Source organism: Populus nigra, chromosome 13, assembly GCF_951802175.1.
Source record: "Populus nigra chromosome 13, ddPopNigr1.1, whole genome shotgun sequence".
NCBI classification, from domain to species: domain Eukaryota; kingdom Viridiplantae; phylum Streptophyta; class Magnoliopsida; order Malpighiales; family Salicaceae; genus Populus; species Populus nigra.
Genome location: NC_084864.1, coordinates 14,423,972 through 14,444,899, shown reverse-complemented (window position 1 = coordinate 14,444,899; position 20,928 = coordinate 14,423,972). Strand labels below are relative to the sequence as shown.

At 33.6% G+C, this 20,928-nt stretch overlaps 1 protein-coding gene and 1 pseudogene across 4 annotated transcripts; both read left to right on the top strand.

The window, feature by feature from the left end:
* The first annotated feature begins 1,627 nt into the window (after positions 1-1,627).
* LOC133670749 (SUPPRESSOR OF ABI3-5-like) lies at positions 1,628-11,229 on the top strand. Of its 4 annotated transcripts, XR_009834155.1 has the most exons (17): positions 1,628-1,845; positions 2,700-2,815; positions 3,028-3,068; positions 3,330-4,047; positions 4,142-4,213; positions 4,310-4,402; positions 4,481-4,560; positions 4,871-5,009; positions 5,441-5,528; positions 5,622-5,713; positions 5,804-5,872; positions 6,448-6,621; positions 7,490-7,682; positions 8,933-9,886; positions 10,125-10,303; positions 10,706-10,972; positions 11,108-11,229. XR_009834155.1 is itself a non-coding variant. In XM_062091344.1 (16 exons), exons 2-16 carry the CDS (start codon positions 2,768-2,770, stop codon positions 10,880-10,882), a joined length of 3,114 nt encoding a protein of 1,037 aa, XP_061947328.1. In that variant the 5' UTR covers positions 1,628-1,845; positions 2,700-2,767; the 3' UTR covers positions 10,883-11,229. The 4 variants fall into 4 exon arrangements, 3 of the variants coding, with proteins under 3 accessions (XP_061947328.1, XP_061947327.1, XP_061947326.1); XM_062091344.1 differs by having other exon boundaries at positions 3,333-4,047; positions 10,706-11,229; XM_062091343.1 differs by having other exon boundaries at positions 4,874-5,009; positions 10,706-11,229.
* A 5,797-nt stretch (positions 11,230-17,026) lies between these two features.
* LOC133670387 (trans-cinnamate:CoA ligase, peroxisomal-like) lies at positions 17,027-19,051 on the top strand (annotated as a pseudogene).
* Positions 19,052-20,928: the final 1,877 nt, after the last annotated feature.

Below are 20,928 nucleotides of genomic sequence, written 5' to 3'. Positions count from 1 at the left end.
GTTAGGAATTGTCATTTGTGATAGTCTATACCAAGATATGCTCTTTGCTTCGATTTCCCACAACGCTCTTTAAATCTTGAAGCCGATGATATTCATGCAGGATTAGTCCCAGCTAAGGACATGGGTTACCAAAAAATCACAGTGGAATCTGATAGTTTGAATGTGATTAATGCTTTTAGTTCATTGGAGAATGCTGGCACAGCTCTTATATTTGGATTTTCCGTCACTTTTATGTATCATATTTGTTAAAAGAGATGGGAATGTTGCTGCTCATGCTCTAAGATTGATAGCCAATCCTTGTATTTTTCTTAGAATTTGTGTGGATGATGTCCCTGACTCTGTTTTCATCGCTTATACGACTGGATTCTCCTTTAGTTTAATGTTGTGCTGTATTCCAAAAACAGATAAATGTAGAATGCAAAATATAATTAGGGACAAGGATGGTTGTTCACACTTGGATTTTAGTACCACTTGTGCTCATGCTTGTGTTTGATAAAAATCCAAGTCTTTGGAGGAATCTTTTGTTAAAAAGAATTTGTGTCCATGGTAATTGAGTTTGATGTTTTATATTGGAAAGTTCCATTGTTTTCTTGATTGATTTTGAATGGTTCAATCAAATATAAGAATATTTATTTTTTAAAAAAATTATTTTAGAAATTCTAGAGAAATTTTAAATAAAAAATTACAGTTCAGTAAGTATATCAACTGAGTTTGATTTGAAACTAAATAAAGATCATGAAAGAAAAAAATATCGATGACACACTTTACAAGCAAAACATAAAGAGTTTGATGAATTTGATAACAATAAAGATAAATATAATGTATTTAATAAGTCTTGTTAGTAGATATATGAAGAATGCAATAGAATTTTATTTTTTAACTGCTAAAAAAATACTTTATTGCTTGAAATGTACTATAGTTACCGAAAGATATTATAGAGTGCGAATATATGAAAGATCAAGATAATAATAAAAAAAACACTTATGAAAATGTTTTTAATGCTTCGTTCAAGATCTATTTTATGGTATTAAAAAAAAAATCAAGTATAGCTTTATTTCCGATGAAAATTGAATTTATAATCGCAACTTCATATAAATGTTAAGCGATATAGTTGAAGAAAATTCTTGAAAAACTTGATTTCAAGAGACAAGGCTCTAAAGTAATTTTTTTGTAACAATAATAATTAAACTCCCTAAGAATCCATATCCATATTTATATGGTAAAAATATTCATATTTATTTGAAGTTTCACTTTTTAAAAGATCTCACATAGGATAAGGTCATTGAGATTATTTATTGCAAAAATAAAGATCAAGTTGTTGATATATTCATAAAATTTTTCAAATTAGAATCATATGTGAAGCTAGGAGATTATTTGGTATATGCATTCAAAAAGAAAGAGTGTTCTTTATTGTTAAACTGAGTGTTAAAAATATCAATTTAAGAGAGAAATTGTTAGATAGAAATCTTAGCTTAAGTAAGAATTTTTTATAAAAAAAAGATCTGTGTTAGAGTAATTTTTTAGAATTTTTATTTAATTAGATAATAAAATTCCAAATTAAATTATGATAGTTAAAGATATAATTTTCTTATAAATGTACACTAAGTACCATTGTAAGATAAATTTAAAAGAGTGAGAATTAATTAATAAAGCTTGGAGGCCGATTCAAATCATTCGATTTTTCTATATCTACCAATTTGAACTAAAAACTTTTAAATGCCCAAGAAAATGAAAACCACACACTGATACAAGAACCGGACTTGGTACGAGGAAGAAGAAACGACGAGTCCCATCGTCGAAGAAGAAACATTTTTTTCTGATCAAATCGCATCCACGGTTTGCCTGGTATGCACTGATCTTATTCAGCTTCAAAAATTACAATTTGTTTTTTGCAATCTGAACTGTACTAGAGAGACACGCACATGTGTTTAGCTGATGGGGTTTCTGTTATCTTAAGAATTTTTTTTTATTGATACAGAGATTTTTGCAATGCAAGTTGACAGTTTTGAATTTTTTGAATTATGATGTTTAGCTGACCTGTCTGTGATAATCAATGACAAATAATGCTGCTTTCTCAATGTTTTGTTGTGTTTCGAGGGAGATTTTGGTGGTGATATGCACAATTTTGAGGATTTTTTTTTATGATTTGGGTGTAAGTTTTGGAAGATATTTGGTCAATGGGCTTGGTTTTTGATCATAAAGATCTTTGCTTTTATATTTGTTGAGATGATTTTGGAGAAATGGCAAAATGGGTTTTGTTTGTTTCTTGGTTTTGTGTAGGAGTTTTGGTTTTGTTTGAGGATTTTGTTCCTTTTGAATTTTGCAAAGTGAACTGTAATAGAAGATTTTGAGACATTTTTAGCTGATCACTATCTGTAATTCACAATTCAAGGAGATTTTTTTTTCTTTTATATTTGTTTTGTTTATATAATTTTATTCGGTTGAATTTGGATGTGAGGTTTTGTTTCTGCTAATTAAAGATCATTGCTGTTATACTTGTTTTGTTGTTTTTGAGAGAATTTTGGAGGAATGGCCAAGCGGGTCATGGTTATATCTTGGTTTGTGAAGTGGGTTTGATTTCATTTGAAGATTTACGAAGGTCAAGGCTAATAAGAACTCGGTGTGTTGGGGAATTATTGATTTAAGATTGACTCATGGGCGTAACTGTTGTGTCTGTTTCATTTGTGCATATATTACAGGGAATAAAAGGAATTAGATCGTTCAATCATCGAGAAAGAGAATTGCAGGGTGGTTTTGCATCTGAGAAATGGATCCTGGTCGCTATGGCCTTCAGCAAGGATGGGATAATAACAGCGTAATTGTGGTTTCCTCCTTAAAAATACTGATAAAAATGCAAGAATTTTTTAGGATTGTCCATTAGTTTTTGGGCATGATCTATCTCATCCTTAAAAGAAAAATAAGAGAAAGCTGTTGGGGGCAGTGAGGATGTGGAATGGGTTTGCCTAATCTCCTGCTATCTTGATTGGTATTTGTTGCTGACATAAGCCTATTCTCTTGAATCCACAGGCTCTGGAGGGGTATGGTGCTGTCCATGAGCCTAACTACCGGTAAGTACTGCCTGATGCTTCCTGTCAGGGCATTCATGGTAAAACATTTTATTTGAAAATTTATGCAATATTTTCCTTTGAGTTTCATTGGTTATGATATTATTTCATGCAAGACCTTTCAAAGGCCTCTTATGCTTGATATTTTCTAATTGTCTCCTTTGTTGTGGTTACTGTAATCTTATTGTCATTTATTTCTTTTTCAAGCTTTGGCTCATGATGCTATTTTCATGTCTATTCTTCCATTGAATTATTTTATTTTAGCAGGGTTGGTGGTTCATATAATAATAGGAGGTTTATCAATGACCGGTATTCAAGGGATAATGTCTACCCAAGAAATGCCTTCCACAGGGACATTCTAGAGAGGGAGAATTACCCCCCTCCTGCTGTTGATGTTTGGCCCCAATCAAGAAGGAGAAGTTATGAAGAAGAAAACCCCATCGAGAAGGAGTCTAGGAGACATGAGAGACCGAACTTTGATTCTTATCATGATATGGATGCTGTTCATGATCGGGATAGCTACCATAGCATCGACAACTACCGTGATCATAAATTTGACGGGGCTTCTAGGTTTGGGGAACATGACCGTGATGATTATGCATATGATGATTATGACTATAAGTCACGTACTTCCTATCAGAAACGGGGGGATAGCCGTGAGAGGGATTATGAATATGGTCGCCATAGCTATGATTCTGATTATGAAAGAGGCAGCAGGAGAGATGGCAATTGGAGGAGGCGTGAATCCCATGATCGAGAATGTGATAAGAGAGCTTTGAGTCAGGAAAAATCTCAGAGTCCACATAGATGGCATGAACGATCTCAGTCTCGTGGATATGATGATCGTCCTAGATCCAGGTCCCCTCGAAGTCGAAGTCATAGCCGAAGTCAACGGGAGGACAGCTATGATGATGGCAGACATGAGAGGAATGAAAGGAGGAGGGACCGTGAAGACAAGCGTCACCCTGGTCATTATGACATGGTATGTTTCATACAGTCTTCATGATTATTGTTTTTTACTGCCTGGTTTCATCTGTGTTGAGTGACTGGGCTTTAACAAGAACTGTCTCCCATAGGCTCCATCCGCAACCGTTGTTGTGAAAGGTCTCTCACAGAAGACGACTGATGAAGATCTTTACCAGATACTTGTAATGCTTTACTTTGCATTCTTTATCTGAAACTGTTGATTTTCCTCATTAGATATTTTCCTAATGTTTAATTGATTTTTTTTTTGTGGCCATCAGGCTGAGTGGGGGCCACTTCGCCATGTTCGCGTGATCAAAGAGAGGAATTCTGGCGTCTCCCGTGGATTTGCCTTTATTGATTTTCCTTCTGTGGTATCTGTCCACCTAATCTGACAATTTTGCATTTGCTTTCATAAATGGCATTCCAGTATTGTTTTTGTTCTGAAACAGGGAGCAGCATGTGCAATGATGGATAGGATTGGGGATGATGGTCTTGTTGTTGATGACAGAAAGCTTTTCTTTGAGTACAGGTATTTCTCTTTCCTTACTACCATGATTGTGGTACCATTATAATCAATTGTGATTTTTTATTCCATGCTATTATCTGTGTTGTACATTGAGCTAGTATGTTTGGTCTCACATACTGGTGAAATCCAGATAAACTCTTACTTTGGCTGTCACTGGCTTCCTTAAAACTATTCTCCATCAATATCTGACTGATTGTAGCATTTTTTGATGAAAAGGCTATTCTAATGCCTTTGTACATATATATGGTGGTCCTGTTGTTTATTTTTGACTTCAAGCATAACCATTTTCACTTTGGATTCTGTTTTCTTTCAGCAGTAAGCCAACTGGGGGGGCAGGTGGACCTTTTGGTCAAGATAAATCTGGTCAGCACAGAAAAATCACAGTGCCATCTGATTGGATGTGCACCATTTGTGGCTGTATCAATTTTGCAAGGCGTACATCCTGCTTTCAGGTTTGTTTTTCCACCTCTTTTCCATTTGATTTTTGATAAGTTGAGAGATTATAAAGTTCTATGAATACACAATCCACTGGCTATTAGTTTGATTTGTAAGCACTACTACAGCAAGAACAATGCCCCTCAGGTGCTGAGCATGCATGTGAAGTGTTGAAATGACAAACATTATTATTTCTTGTGCTGTTTTGGAGGTTAACATGTATGTTGGGAGTCACATTGGCAGCTTTGACATGCTGCTACTTTTTGGTTTGCCTTAGTTAAATAGTGTGGACTTGTAGTTCTTTTCTGTAGAGTTTTTGATCAATGATTTTTCAGCAAATGGAAAAGAAAAAAATTTACCCAGGTATACTGGTGGACTCTATAATGGTTTAAGAAATAAGATCCATTAGAACAGATCATTGAATGGCTGCTTTAATTCTATGTTGCAGTGCAATGAGCCACGAGCTGATGATGCACCACCAGCAGATATAGCTTTATCAAATCCACCATCCTTAGGAAAGAAAGGATTTGAGGCAGGTTGGTTTGAGATGTTACTTTTTTCCTGACTAGTTTTAATATATATATATATATATATATATAGCTACACCTTGCTAATTTCAACTTTATCAGGTCCAACTCATGTTTTGGTAGTTCGTGGATTGGATGATAATGCGGATGAGGAGATGCTTCGCTATGAATTTTCCAAACATGCTCCAATAAAGGTACAAAATGCAATAAAATTCAATTGGTTTTATTAGAGAATTTCTCCCTTTTCAGGAATCTTCAGATTTTTAATTGATCTTAATTTTCAGGATCTTCGACTGGTTAGAGATAAGTTTACTCATGTTTCAAGGGGATTTGCGTTTGTACATTTCCATTCGGTAAATCAATGTCATTGGTGATTGGATTTATTGACTATTTTATTCCTCTTATTTTGCTTTCCAGTTTTTCATGGTCCGAGAAATCTTTGATGGTTGTTGTGCAATTCAAATGATGAAGTACAAATTATTTTAAGCAATACATAATGACATATATATGTAAGCTTTATTAGGAGTTTTGTAAACTTATTAACAATGATTCAGGAGTATCTTGTAACAAAACTATGGAGAAAAATTATACAGCAAACTGTGATTTGGTGGTGCTGTTTTTCTTTCCACCTTCTAGTCTAAGCTATCAAAATTAACCAAATTTAGTGGTACCATGGAGACTCTCAAAATTTGTATGTTGCTGATATCAACGGCTTAGCTACCTAATGAATTCCCATTTCAAGCACTTTATGCTCCTTCAAGCTTTTCTTTTTGAGAATTTAGCTGTTTGGCCTTTGTGCCCTGCAAGACCCCTGTTATCCTTATGGAGGATTTTATTTGCCTTTATAGAATTAGAGAAGCAATAGAAAAGAGCTGCATGAAGAAATAATAGATGCAATCTTTGTAATAATATGGTTCTTGTCTTGTAGGTTGAGGATGCTACTAAAGCCCTTGATGCGACCATTGGAACCACTCTTGAGAAGAATGGGCAGATCTTACGAGTGGCTTATGCAAAGAGCATTCTTGGCCCAGGGGCATCAGGACCGTCACAGTCAAGCAGCTTAGCAGCAGCTGCAATTGAGGCAGCGGCATTTTCCCAACAGGTATTTCATGAACCTTTCCTTCAATTATTGCAACTTCTTTTTGGTTAAGAACTTTAATTATTGACATACTTTCAGACTTCAGAATTTGAAGGAGCAGGGAAAATCTACTCTTTTTTTTTTTAGCAAGAAAATCTACACTGCCCGTAAACTACTTTAATATTTTGTTATTTGACGTCACTGAAAGCTTTTTGTGAAGTGATTGTTGGTGGGAAAGTAGGAGAAAGTTGACATTGCTCTTGTGTTTTGTACCTTAGAAATGCAATAGATACCCCAAAGACAAGGGCCTCACTCTTCTTGGAGAAATGGTTTTGTATAGTGAATGTTGATGAGCAGAACAGGGGAAAATGATATTCTGATATGATACATCCATTTCATACCTCAGATTAACTAGTTTAGGCATTTTTTGTAATCTTTGAGGCCATAGGCATTTCTTTTGATCGAAGAATAAATCTCAGTCAGATTATCAACATGCAATTTGTCATGGCAATCAGGCGTTGACAAGGAATCAACTCCATGAACTTCAGATGAATGTGGTTGGGTGTTTGTCAAGGTCCTACTTCCACCTTAATGGATTTGTGCTCAAACCTTTTGATGTTGATCTTTATGCGATTTCATTCATGCATTAGACAGAGCAGGTTTTGCTATGGTTCGTTGAATGGAGAAATACCTCCTGAGGATTCTTTTCTTGTCCCTACCAATTCTATTTGTCACTTGGAATATTACTAACTATAACTTAATATTGCTATATTTTTAGTAGCATTATTACCACCCTTTATCTTAATTCCATGTGCTTCCTTTCTGGTTTATGAATATGCTGATTTTATACATGATGATAGAATTTTTAAAATTTTATCTTTTCATATTCTAGTATGATGCTGCTGGATGGGCACCCAAGGAATATAACCCAGATGACAATCAATCTGCTGGTGGGCAGGAGCAAGCCGGTGGGGAGATTACAGTTCAAAAGGATGGTTCTGCACCACAATCTGGTTTTTTGTGGGATGAAGCATCTGGTTATTACTATGATGCTGCTTCAGGCTTCTACTTTGATGGAAATACAGGTTCCTTCTACATTTCTTGTTTGGTTTGTATCAAGTGGAAGTGAAAGATAACATTTTGTACGTGTTGTGGATCTGAGCTGTTGTTACAATGCATGTATTCAGTTGTAATTTGATCTAGGTCTCAATAACATGATGACAAGTTTATAATCATTGTCTTTATGTTAAAAGAATTCCTGGAAAGGCAATGCTGTTTTCATTTTTTTAGTATAATTGGATAGGTAGTTGGCTCATTGCAAATGCTTTGTTACAGGTTCTCTCCGGTACAAGCTGACATATATTTCCTCTATGAAGTATTATAAATATATATTTTCATTTAATTCCTACGAACAAGTTTAATCTGATGATACAGTTATATAGAGAAAGAGGTGGGAACAACATTCCTGTGTGGAACTTGGAAATCACGTTCATGGTTAACTGTCTTTCTGGGCATTTCAGCCTTTTTGGTAATTCAAAAGTAACAAGTTATAAGTTAGTCTCTGAGATTGTGAGAGAAAATGTACATAGTACTTCCTGCAGATCTTGCACAAGTGCTTACCATGAAGAATACTTTGGGAACAGATGGCCTGCTTTTCTGTTGTGTTATTATTGTTATAGTTAGTGGAGGATTTTGATTTCTATTTTAATCTGGGAGCTTGAAGTCCGTTGCCACTTCTAATAACTGCTGAATGATTATTTGTATACTTTGTGAATAATGTATTAGGAAAATCATTCATGTGAGTTTTAGGAAAAAGAATAAGGTATCTCTCTGCATATATGGTGCATGTGCTTGTAATTTACTTCATTGCCTTGAATTGACTGGAGTTGCTTATCTGTAAGCCTGTGTTTACTCTCATGGCTCTCAATTGTGCAATTCATTTAAATTTCTCTTAGGAATCATTTTGATCCTCCGCTTTCATTTTTCTGAATATTCAATTTTTGCTTGTTTCCTTGGCAAAGTTAGGGATTTGGCTCCTTATCAAGGAGAATTGTGATGAAAATTAAAAACTCTGCTATTGTTGCTTGAGAACCCGTTCAAAAGGTTATGTAGGAAGAAATTATTTTGCTGTGGTGGAGTGGTTGTCTTCTAGGAAATTTTTTATGGTTGTTGCTGTGAACTAACAACGTACAATATGCACATGGACCAAGAACTTCTGAACTTAGAATAGTTGTAACTAGCATTCTACATTTGTCGTCTTTAGAGCTTAATCTAAAGTCATAATTCCTTTTCAAGTTGGTTCTTTGATTGCGTGATATGCTCCTGTTCTGTGCAGGTCTTTATTATGATGGCAATCAAGGGGTTTGGTACTCTTATGACCAGCAAACTCAGCAGTACATCCCTTTCACAGATAACAATGACAATAAAGCATCTAGTAATCAGTCTGAGAATTCCAAGTCATCTGACGGTTCCAGTAACAGAAAAGTAGTAATTTCTGCTCCAGCTGCTACAATTACATCCACAGAGAAGGCTGCCACATTACCTGATGCTGTCCAGGCTGCTGCTTCAGCAGCATTAGCTGCAGAGAAAAAAGAGAAGGAGAAAGCAAAAGAGATAAAACTTGCTTCAAAGAGCAGTATTTTGGCTAACAAGAAGAAAATGAACAATGTATTATCAATGTGGAAGCAAAGGAGTCATGAAGGACAGACTACCCGTGTGGCTCTTGATGATAGTCATCCATCTACTCCAGCTGATGACAGGTCGTTTTCAGTTGGGCAATCCACAAAGAGCAAGTTTAAATCTGATACAACAACCACAAAGAAGAGCTTTATGTCCAGTTCAGAAGTAGTCACAGCTCCATCTGCCCAAACTAATGGTTTGGAGTCTTCAGTCAAGCCAAGACCTGTGAGCAACAGCTCAGGAGGGACTTTGATGGGGGTTATAAGGGGTTCTGGACGAGGTGTTGTGAAGTCTGATACTTCATATTCTGGACCATCTGCTGGTGTTTCTACATCCAATGCTGCTGTACCTCTAACCATGGCAGGTTCATCCACAAATGCAGATACATCTTCTTTTGCAACTCCTTTTAGGACAGATGTATCTGCATTGGGCTCTTACACACCACCTGTGGCTGCTGGGAGTGGCAAGAGGAGATTTTCTGAAATGCCTCTAGCTTCTGCTGCTACTCACAAGGAGCAACCACAAAATTCCTACAGGGATCGTGCAGCTGAAAGGAGGAGCTTGTATGGTTCTTCTTCTGTTGGAGACGATTTGCCTGATGCGGATCCTCGTAAGCTTTAACAATATGTTTTCCAGTATACCTTTACTCTATTTTTACAAGGTCATATCTTGTTAGGTAAATTGAACTTGGTGCCTTTGACATCTGCCTGTTAACCCCTGGATGTCTATCAGATCTTAGTTTTCCCAAACTTCTCAGTGATTCGAGTGAATGGGTTCCCATGTTTTACTTAATAGAAATATTAACTTGTGAGGAATCCTTTGTGTTTGCCATTCATGATCTCTTAAAGATCGGGATTCTGCATTCAAAAGGAGTACTTTGGATCCAATGCCTTTCCCCCCTGGTGTTGGAGGAGGACGTGTGATTGGAGATGCTCAGAGTTATGAGGTGATTACAGCAGACAAGGCACTTGGCGAGAGCAATGTAGGCAATCGAATGCTTCGCAGTATGGGCTGGCAAGAAGGCTCGGTATCATTTCCTTCTCTTGCACATGTAGTTTTAACTGTGCTAATTTATGGTCCCCTGTTCATAGCTATGCTGATTATCTTTTTGAAATGGGTTCGTGGCTAGTAAATCATCAGTTACTGCTGATAACTATGCTGATTATCCTTCTGAAATGGGTTTTAGTTAGTACAGCCCTTTCTTTTGTCTAAAAAATGCTCAAAAAAACTTTATATATCATTAGAGTTTTGCTAATATATGAAATAATTACTTCAATGGTATGATGTTCCTCTCATCTCTTTTCTGTTACATGCTTGTGCTAGAGTCCAATCGTATATACTAGTTATCTAAGCTTTTGCAGTGATCACTAGATTCTAACTTGTATCCATTGTGGGGATTGTCTTCTCTGGTTTTTGTTATGAATTGCAGGGACTGGGGAAGGATGGCGGTGGAATGATTGAACCAGTTCAAGCACAAGCCATAGATAGGAGAGCAGGACTTGGGAGTCAGCAGAAGAAGTTGGATCCTAGTCTTGAGGTGCAGGCTGGGGATAGTTACAAAACACTGATTCAAAAGAAGGCTCTTGCTAGGTTCCGGGAGATGTAGATTAGGGCTTAAGCTACGAGGCTGTGGTTGTAGATAAGGGCAATAAGCAATGACGCTGAGGGTGGAAATGTGGTATTTGGGCGGGGCAAGGCAAGTGCTTTTAAGTGATTTACTGCAAACTCAAATCTCTTCTGCAATAGCAAGTCTATGTAGATTTGTAAAAATTCATTCATAGAAGCTCCGGAATTTTGTCTAAATTGTTTCCTTTTCTTCCCCAATGACCAGAGTTGCAGTCCTACACCTGCTGTGAAGATGCTACAATATCAAATATCAACATACCATTGTAATGATCAAGGGAAAAACCAGTAAATTTTATGTTCAAGTTAAAAAGAATTTAGTGTGCGCTATTTCCCTTATTGAATTGACCTCTGTTAATGAATGGCTTTCAACAACAGGTTGCTATAATATGGGCATAGTCCTCTGCAAAATGACTCCATTCGAATAATCACTTTTAGTTTGATAAAAGATATTGGAGTTTGTTGGATGCAATCAACCTTAAGAATTAAGGTAGTGTTTCGAGAATGAAGAAATATACATGTTTTTTTATTTTTATTTTTATTTTTGTGAAGGTAAAATTTCATTTCAAAATTATTATCTTCAATCAAATCAAACATAATTTTCATAATTTTGTACCTTTTTATTTAAGGTTTGATTTTCATAATTTTGTACTTTTTTATTTAAGGTTCTTTGTTTTTGTTTTTGTTTTTATTGTTGGAAAATATTTTTGTAAAAAAATAATTTTTCTTTGCTTTAAATTAATTTTTTAAGGTGTTTTTAAATTGTTTTAACATGTTAATATTATTTTGATAGATTTATAGAAAAAATATACTTTAAAAATAAAATGTTCATAATACATTATCTAAACGCAACTTAAAAAACTATGAAGCAGTGTTTGGAAACATAGTTGAAATCATGTTTTCTAAAAATTTAAATTTTTGTTTGATTAAAATTATTTTTTAATTTTTAGATTGTTTTGATACGCTGATATTAAAAATAAAAAAAATATTATTTTAATATATTTTCGATTGAAAAAATACTTTGAATCGCAATTACTACCCTCATTCCCAAATACCTCATAAATTAGATTTTCACCGGATTTTTGGGTTTTTCCCCCCTGAATCTCTTCAGTCTTCAACTACTATTATCCTTCGTGGCTTAGTTTTCTAGATCAAGCATTCACATTTCTACTTGTTTTTAAAATATATCAGTTTCAAGTCTCTCCCTTGAAGGAAAAAAAAATAAAAAAGGTTTTAGGGTTTGCGAAATTGAGTGCTCTTTGTCAGGCTTCCAGTCTAAGATAACCAAGTATTTTATTTTTCTTTATAAATATGTAAGCTTTTCTTCCTTGCAAGTTCCTTCTCCATTTGCTTGGTTCTTCCTCCTCAATTTCCATATCTGACTCCCCAAACCTAAACCATTCCATTGTTAACTTGTTGCAAGAGCAAAACGATTCCGTTTAAACTTTAAAGTCTACCTTGACTTTCATGAAAATATAAACAAAAATAATATCCATGTTTTTGTTGGTATTCATCGACACGGAAAGTCTTTGTTTGTAGATATCGAGAGGGTTATAGGTGAAAATCAATGAATAAAAAAAAACTAAATATTAATTGTATTTATCAACCCTTAACACATTAATTAATATGTAAATTAAATCTTCAAAACAAATAACAGTATAGCCTACTAATTCGATCAATACGAAAGACTTTATCTCAAAAAAATTCCTTGCTATTAGAAAATTATCAATTACAAACAAAAATGAAAATATTGACAAAACATAATATTCATGTTTTTGTTGGTATTTATCGATGAAAAGTCTTACGGTAGATATCAAGAGGGTTATAGGTGGAAATCAATGAATAAAATAAAGAACTAAATATTAATTGCATTTATCAACCCTTTAACACATTAATTAATACCTAAATTAAATCTTCAAAACAATAACATTAAAGCCTACTAATTCTATCAATACGAAGACTTTATCTCAAAAAAAAAAAAAAAAACAACCAATTAAGTAAGCTGTCTACAGCATGCATGGCGTTTTGCATTGTGATTTTATTAATTACAACAGTAAAGTCAACATATATATCATCTTCAAGAAAACTCATCTACTCGTTCGATGCACCAAACCTAAAACTCACACAATTATCAGCAATTAAGTTAATTTTTTAAAAACAAATGACACTTAATATATATAAAAAAACCTTTTTTGATTAATTCCAAGTAGAAACTCATCTACTTTGGATGATAGTTCACCATGCAATATCTGCTTAGAGTCTGTAGAACACAAGAATTTAATTATAGCATGGAGATCACATGAAGCTCTTTTTTTTTTGTTTCTGTAGTATATATCATAGTTATGTAGTTTTTCTTGGTTCAATATATCTGCAGGCCATAGATTTTTGAAATTCATTTTTGTTTCTTTTTCGCCTCTTTTTGGTGTTTTAATATAATTTAGGTAAGCAAGCAAATATGCCTAACTTTCTTCATTTTTACAAGTTACCTGCATATTTAAATTAATGACCACTGAATAAATCGGTAGTTTGTCAAACTAGTAACAAATATGCAATTTATTGATTAGCAATCCATCCAAACTTACTGGAAAATGTAATATACTAATGCAAGTGAGCTGGTAGCTGAACCACGAATAACCAAGTGATAATGAGTCAACTAGGAAGAGATAACATTTTTGGTTTGAATATTATCACTTATATTTTTCAATTCACATGTAAATATATAATCGTCGAGGACTTTAAGTTGGCGGACTTTTCTTGTGATTTATTTCTTGAAAATAACCATTCACTGGTTTATTTATTTTATTTATTTGAATAAAGACGAGTATGAAAGGATTTTTATTTTTATAAAAAAACATGTAAAAATACTCGACTTATGAAGTATGGAAGGATCATCAATTCTATGACTCGATGACCTCTATATCAGAATTAATTTATATATAAAAATAATTTATTATGTTTATAATTCCTAAATGTGTACTAAAATAATTTATATAGTTTTTTTAAAAAAATATTTTGATTAAGTTTTTTTTTTATAAATATCAAGTATTTTAATTTTTTATGTTCTTTTTACTATATTTAGTAAAAAATTAATCATGAAAAAAGAACTATATATATAAACCTCTAAGAATTTGCATCTCATATAAATTAAGACAACTATATATAGAGGTATATATTTTGTAGGTTCTTTACCTACTTGAATTAAAAGTATTCTGTATTTCTAAGTTGAGCACTGAGTTTTGGTATTGAGATTTTTTTTCATAGAATTGTTCTTGATTTGATTACAATTACGAAAATCCTAAAAAAAAAAAAACATTGATACGAATATTGAGGTTTTTAAGGAGGCTATCGCCTACTGCTTATAGCTTAATTAAATTGCATAGTAATTGTTGTTTGGTCGGGTTGTTGCTGTCGTGTGGTTAGGTATCAAAAAGTCGTCTTTCCACGATTTAAACGGGTAGCTGGATTGAGAGGACAAGGTTTCGGGGATGATCTAAGCGTACTTTGTTAAATTAATAGTAAAATAATTTTTATTAATTTATTTATTTTAAAGTGTTTGAATTAATAAGATTAGATATAAATTAAACTGAAAATATTATTTTAATTACTACACCAAACACGATTTAAATGCTGAGTTTTTGTAACTAAATAATAGTATTCAAGAAAAAAATATCAAGCAATGAACTTTCATAGATTAAATCAGAAAATCTTAATCCTTAGTTATATTCTCCGGTTGTTGATGTATCTTTGAATCTATAAGAGCTCTGACAATAAGGAAATTAGTGGGCTAATTACGTTACTTCTCATTTTATTTTCTCAATATTGGAAGATAGAATTAGTAAAAACTAACATTTACTAAAATAAAAATTAAATGAACTCAAGACAATCAAGTAAACTTGTGATGTAACTTATGCATGTTATTAGAATCAATAAAAAAATTTTATCCTAAAAATTATTTTTATTTCATTTTACAACAATAAAGCACATGATAATTATTTATATTAAATATTTTTTCTAGAAGTAAAAACACTGTGATAGGCATGTGGTGCCAAGATAGTAATAGTATATAATTGATAACAAATGGTGAATTTATATTCTTTTAGGTTTAAATTTAATAAAAAAATAGATCATCAATAACAAATGATGAAATTATATATTTTTTTAATTGAGGGACACAAAAAACATTAAACAAAAAAAGAAAAAAAATAATAGTCCAGATATTATGAATTAACTTGTTAAACTTATGACCCGACTCTTGGACTCAATTGAGTTCAATGGTTTTTTTAATCAATTTTTTAAACCAAATATAAAATAGCAAAAAAACCTAAAAAAAAAAAAACAACTTAGGCACGTGGGCCTAGGCATGAAAAAAAAAACAGCTTAGGCGTGTAAGCCTTCTAGCCTAGCCGAGGCGCCTTGGCTTGTCTTTATTTTTTAAAATTTCTTAAGAGTGCGGATAATATATTATCTACCCTATTTTTTTTTTTTAAAAAAAACAGCAAACATGTAGAATCAAAACACTTGGAAAATAACTTAAACACCTTGATAACCCTGACCTACTAAAAAAATATTCTTATGGCCAGATCTTTCTCCTAAAAGCAAGTAGAAGGAAACAAAACATCCAAGTAAAACTACCATTATAAAATGAAACCCATTGACACTGATTTTAATTTTTTTAGTGACCGAAATTATCGTCAATGATCACTTTTTCTTTCTACGCTGGATTCTAGCATCCTCTCTCTCTACTTTAAAGCAAAGGACTGAAAAATAAAAAAAATGAGCTTTGATATCAAAATTGATTTTTTAATAACTAAAAGGACCGATCATCTATAAAAAAAAAAGGATTAAGTATCAAAATAAGTTTTTTGTATGAAGTTCAAATCCATTGCCTATTTTACTTGTCATTTTCACATAGTGGTCCTTTGACTTTTAATTCAGCCCTTTCTTCATAAATTATTTTTATCAAATGAGTGCTAATTTGGGCTCTAGCTCATTCGAGAGATAATGATACCCTTGATCGTGTTAACTGTAAAAACTAAAAATCATTGATAAGAAAAAGAAAAAAAACCGAGGACCTTTTTTGCAAAGCAAAGATAGGTCAAGAACTCCAAGGCTAAAATAGAGAGTCCCAACTCTAGCAATGACATTAAAATTCTTTTAAAACTAGGATTTAATGGGTCAACTTGAGATTTGATTACTTTAAAGTTTGTACCGGTGGGTCTAATTAAAGAAAAAATAAAAATAAAAATAAAACTAATTCATTTGAACTAAACATTTATCCATCCCATTTTCTTGGGCACAGTAGGTACTGATTTTTATTTTATTATTATTATTATTAAATAGCAATACATTTCTAAATCAGAGAGATTTTAGTTATTGTACCAGATCAAAAAAAAGATAAAAATATTAAGAACATAAATTATTTGATTGGAGATTCAAAACAAACATATAAAAATAAATTTATTGTTAAAATAATTTTAGAATATATTTTTATACTTAAAAAATATATTTAAATAGAAAAGTGCATATATCTGACACATCATTAATAATAATATATATTCTTATATCTTGTATATTATTATCAAAGATAATATATCTTTATATTTTTAATTATTTTTATCTAAAAATAGTAAGGAAACGCTACATATTAATTAAATGTTATCAACCTACTCCCTTTTCTTTTCCTATATGTGCACATAAGATACTTATTAATGTATTTGATTAATAATGCAGGGGTTGGTATGAAAATAGTTTTTTTAATATTTAGTTAAATATATAAATATGGTAAGATTTTCTAAATGTATATGAGTGCATAACAAATAATTAATAACATGTGAGCATGTTTTAAAACTCAATCCAACCAAAAATTGAAATATTCTCCACCTAATATATTTTGTTTTTACAAAAAAAAAAAAAACTCGAAATTCTAATATTTTATAACTGAATTTCTTAAACTATTTCTTTTACCAGGTTCGTAACTGCATATATCAACACCCAATGTTTTTGATTAAAAAGAGGATTAAATATTAGCATCAAATCCATATAATAATTTCAATCTCCAAAGCCACCGGCTACCTTCATGTTCGAGTCCTTGCTAATTTAAACCCCCCACTCGCACATCTTCAAGTCCATCAAAAACTCCACAAAACACTCTCCTCCTCTCTTCCAATATCTTCGAGCAAGACTATCCAAATACTCCCAGCTCCAACAATGGATCAACTACTAAAATGTGATGCAAATTATGTTCCTCTTACCCCCATAACTTTCTTGAAGAGAGCTAATGCTGTTTATGCCAACCGCACCTCTGTTATCTATGAGGGCACCCGCTTCACATGGAGTCAAACATATGAACGTTGCTGCCGCCTTGCCGATTCCCTCCGGTCCCTTAACGTCGGAAAAAACGATGTCGTACGTTCACCAAGCTTTATTCTTTGAATTCTTTCTCCAGTTTTAGATGTATCAAACGTATCATCATTTTTTAATTTTTTCTCCTGCTTATGTAGGTGTCTGTGTTGGCTCCAAACATTCCTGCAGTGTATGAGATGCATTTTGCTGTGCCTATGGCTGGAGCAGTTCTTAATACTATCAACATAAGGCTAGATGCTAGGAATATAGCCACCATTCTTAGCCATTCAGGGGCTAAGGTTTTCTTTGTGGATTACCAATACAAGGAGTTAGCAAGTACGGCCCTTAGTTTCCTGGATGGCGCTGTACCATCAATTATTGCTTGTATTGACGACATCGACACACCTACCGGTGTCCAGTTCGGCCAGCTGGAGTATGAACAGCTTGTCCAGAGGGGCAATCCAGGATACACTGCTGAGCTAGTTCAAGATGAATGGGATCCTATAGCCTTGAATTATACATCAGGAACAACATCTGCTCCGAAAGGAGTTGTGTATAGTCACAGAGGTGCTTATCTTAGCTCTCTTAGCCTAATTCTTGGATGGGAAATGGGAAATGCACCTGTTTATCTATGGTCTCTCCCTATGTTCCATTGCAATGGCTGGACATTCACTTGGGGTGTCGCGGCACGAGGCGGAACCAACGTTTGCCTACGCAACACCAGTGCTAAAGACATGTACCATAACATTGCCGAACATGCGGTGACTCACATGTGCTGTGCACCAATTGTTTTCAACATTCTGCTTGAGGCCAGGCCTCATGAGCGCCGCGAAATCACTTCCCCGGTTGAAATACTCACAGGAGGCGCACCCCCACCAGCCTCGTTGCTCCTAAAGATCGAACGTCTCGGATTCCACGTGACGCATGCCTATGGTCTTACCGAGGCTACTGGTCCAGCACTTGTGTGTGAATGGCAGAAAAAGTGGAACAAGCTTCCACAGCAGGATCAGGCAAAACTCAAGGCGAGGCAAGGGATTAGCATACTGACTCTCGCTGATGCAGACGTCAAGGAGTTGGACACCATGGTTAGCGTGCCGCGTGATGGAAATACAATGGGGGAGATTGTCCTGAGAGGAAGCAGCATCATGAAAGGTTACTTCAAGGATCCTGAGGCAACTTCCAAGGCCTTCAGGAATGGATGGTTAGCTACTGGAGATGTTGGTGTCATTCATCCTGATGGTTACCTGGAAATCAAGGACAGGTCGAAAGATGTGATAATTTCTGGTGGTGAAAATATCAGCAGTGTAGAATTGGAGTCTGTACTCTACAGACATCCAAGAGTCCTGGAAGCAGCTGTGGTGGCCATGCCACATCCTAGATGGGGAGAAAGTCCTTGTGCATTCATCTCAGTGAAAAAGAACTCCAGCGGAGACACGAACGATGTTAAAGAATCTGAGATTATCGCTTACTGCAAGAAAAACCTTCCCCGTTTTACGGTTCCAAAGAGAGTGGAATTCATGGCTGAGTTACCAAAAACCTCAACAGGAAAAGTTCAGAAGATCCAGTTAAGGGCTTTGGCGCAGAATTTTGTTGTCAATGCATGAGATATTGCCAAGCAAGAAAATTACTGGACTCAGCCAACCTTCAGCTTCCGGTCAAGTCAATACATGGTAACAGGATATGCTCAGGGCCATGAACAAGTTCTTGCTCTATCTCGTCTTTGAACTTCGAATTCCATATTTAATTAAAAATTGAAAAATGATGTGCACTGGGTGATTTAATACGTAATTTTATTAAGCTTAATGAACGCAATTTCTATTTATCCTTTTCCAATGAAAAATAAAATATAACAACTACGTACGAGACTTCTCTTGTATTAATATTTTGTTTTCATTTTAATATTGGTGTTTGTTTTAAAGTTCATTTATATTTTGAGAGAGAGAGGCGATCTATTTAAAACCATAGTTTATTACTTCCCGATGTCTCACAATATATAATTTTTGTTTACTGTTAATTATTACCTATAATTTTACTATATTAATTATTAGTCATCAATATTATATGAAATAAACAATTTTAATTAGATTCAATCTCAAATTTGAGTTGAATAAAATTAACGCCATGTGAGTCAAGGAAACACCAAACTAGTGGCACTAAAATATATTAATTATGAATCCCATGTTTAATTAAAAAGTTGTATGAAAAAGAGAAATATTTTATGAAGCTGACACAAACCATCGTTCGTACGTACTTGCATGGTTGTATCATATATGAAGATCAAATCTGCTTGTTCAACCCTAGCTCTGGCTTTCTCTTGATGCATGCTGACAGTCATTAGAGACATATCAAACTCAAAAATTTTTTTTTCCATAAAAAAAGAGGAGAGAAATAGAACCTATGTTCTTGTTTGAGCTAGGCAGGGCATGCTTCCTCTTCTGCAGCTCATAAGAATCCAATTGCAATTCTTGGAAGGTTAATTGGTCGAGAGAAATTCTGTATTTTTTGTCATTAAATTCATGTCCCATGAAATTCTGAGCTAGGCAGGGCTGCTGTTCTTCTTTACTGTTCAGTATTTTAGGGCACATTGCAATTCACTCGCATGGAAATCTGTTTAAGAGTGAGTTACTCCTGCGTAGTATTCTATAATGTAGGTTAGCTTTCTAAATGCATCGCCTCTGTTAGTGTTATTTAGGCTTCCGTCCATGAAAATTGACAAGAAATTATGATGCGGATCCACGTAAGGATGATAATTATACCTGTTTCTATTTATTTTATTAATTTATTTGAATAAAGACGAGTATGAAAGGATTTTTATCTTTATAAAAACGTGTAAAAATACTCGACTTATTAAGTATGGAAGTGTCATTAATTCTATGACTCGATGACCTCTATATCAGAATTAATTTATATATAAAAATAATTTATTATGTTTATAATTCCTAAATGTATACTAAAATAATTTATATAGTTTTTTTAAAAAAAATATTTTGATTAAGTTTTTTTTATAAATATAAAGTATTTTAATTTGTTATGTTCTTTTTGCTATATTTAATAAAAATTAATAATGAAAAAAAAACTATATAAACCTCCAATGAAAATTAAGAATTTGCATCTCATATAAATTAATACAACCATAGAGGTATTTTGTATTTTTTTTCATGGCTTTTTCTTGATTTGATCATAATTACAAAAATCCTTAAAAAAAAAAACATTGATATGAATATTGAGGTTTTTAAGGTTCGGTTATTGCATGATGGCAAATGGTTTGAAATCTGCATAGCAGGTCTTGAGTTCGAGTCAGAGCGTGCATTTCTTGTAAGAGCTTAGGATAGCTGATGTTTTACTCGCTCACCTGAGTCTATAAAATATATTTTTTGAATGGTAGAATTTTCTCGAATTTGAAAAATAAAAAAAAAACCCTATCGCCTACTGCTTATAGCTTAATTAAATTGCATAGTAATTTGTTGTCTGGTCGAATTGTTGCTGTCGTGTGGTTATCTATCAAAAAGTCGTCTTTTCACGATTTAAACGGGTAGCTGGATTGATAGGACAAGGTTTCGAGGAAACTCTCCTATGAACTCCCGAAATTGAGGATGGTCCAAGTGAATTTTGTTAAATTAATCTGTCAATTTTTTTTTTGTTTTTTGTTTTTAAAAGTGAAGCCCCAGTAGCCTTCTGAGACAATAT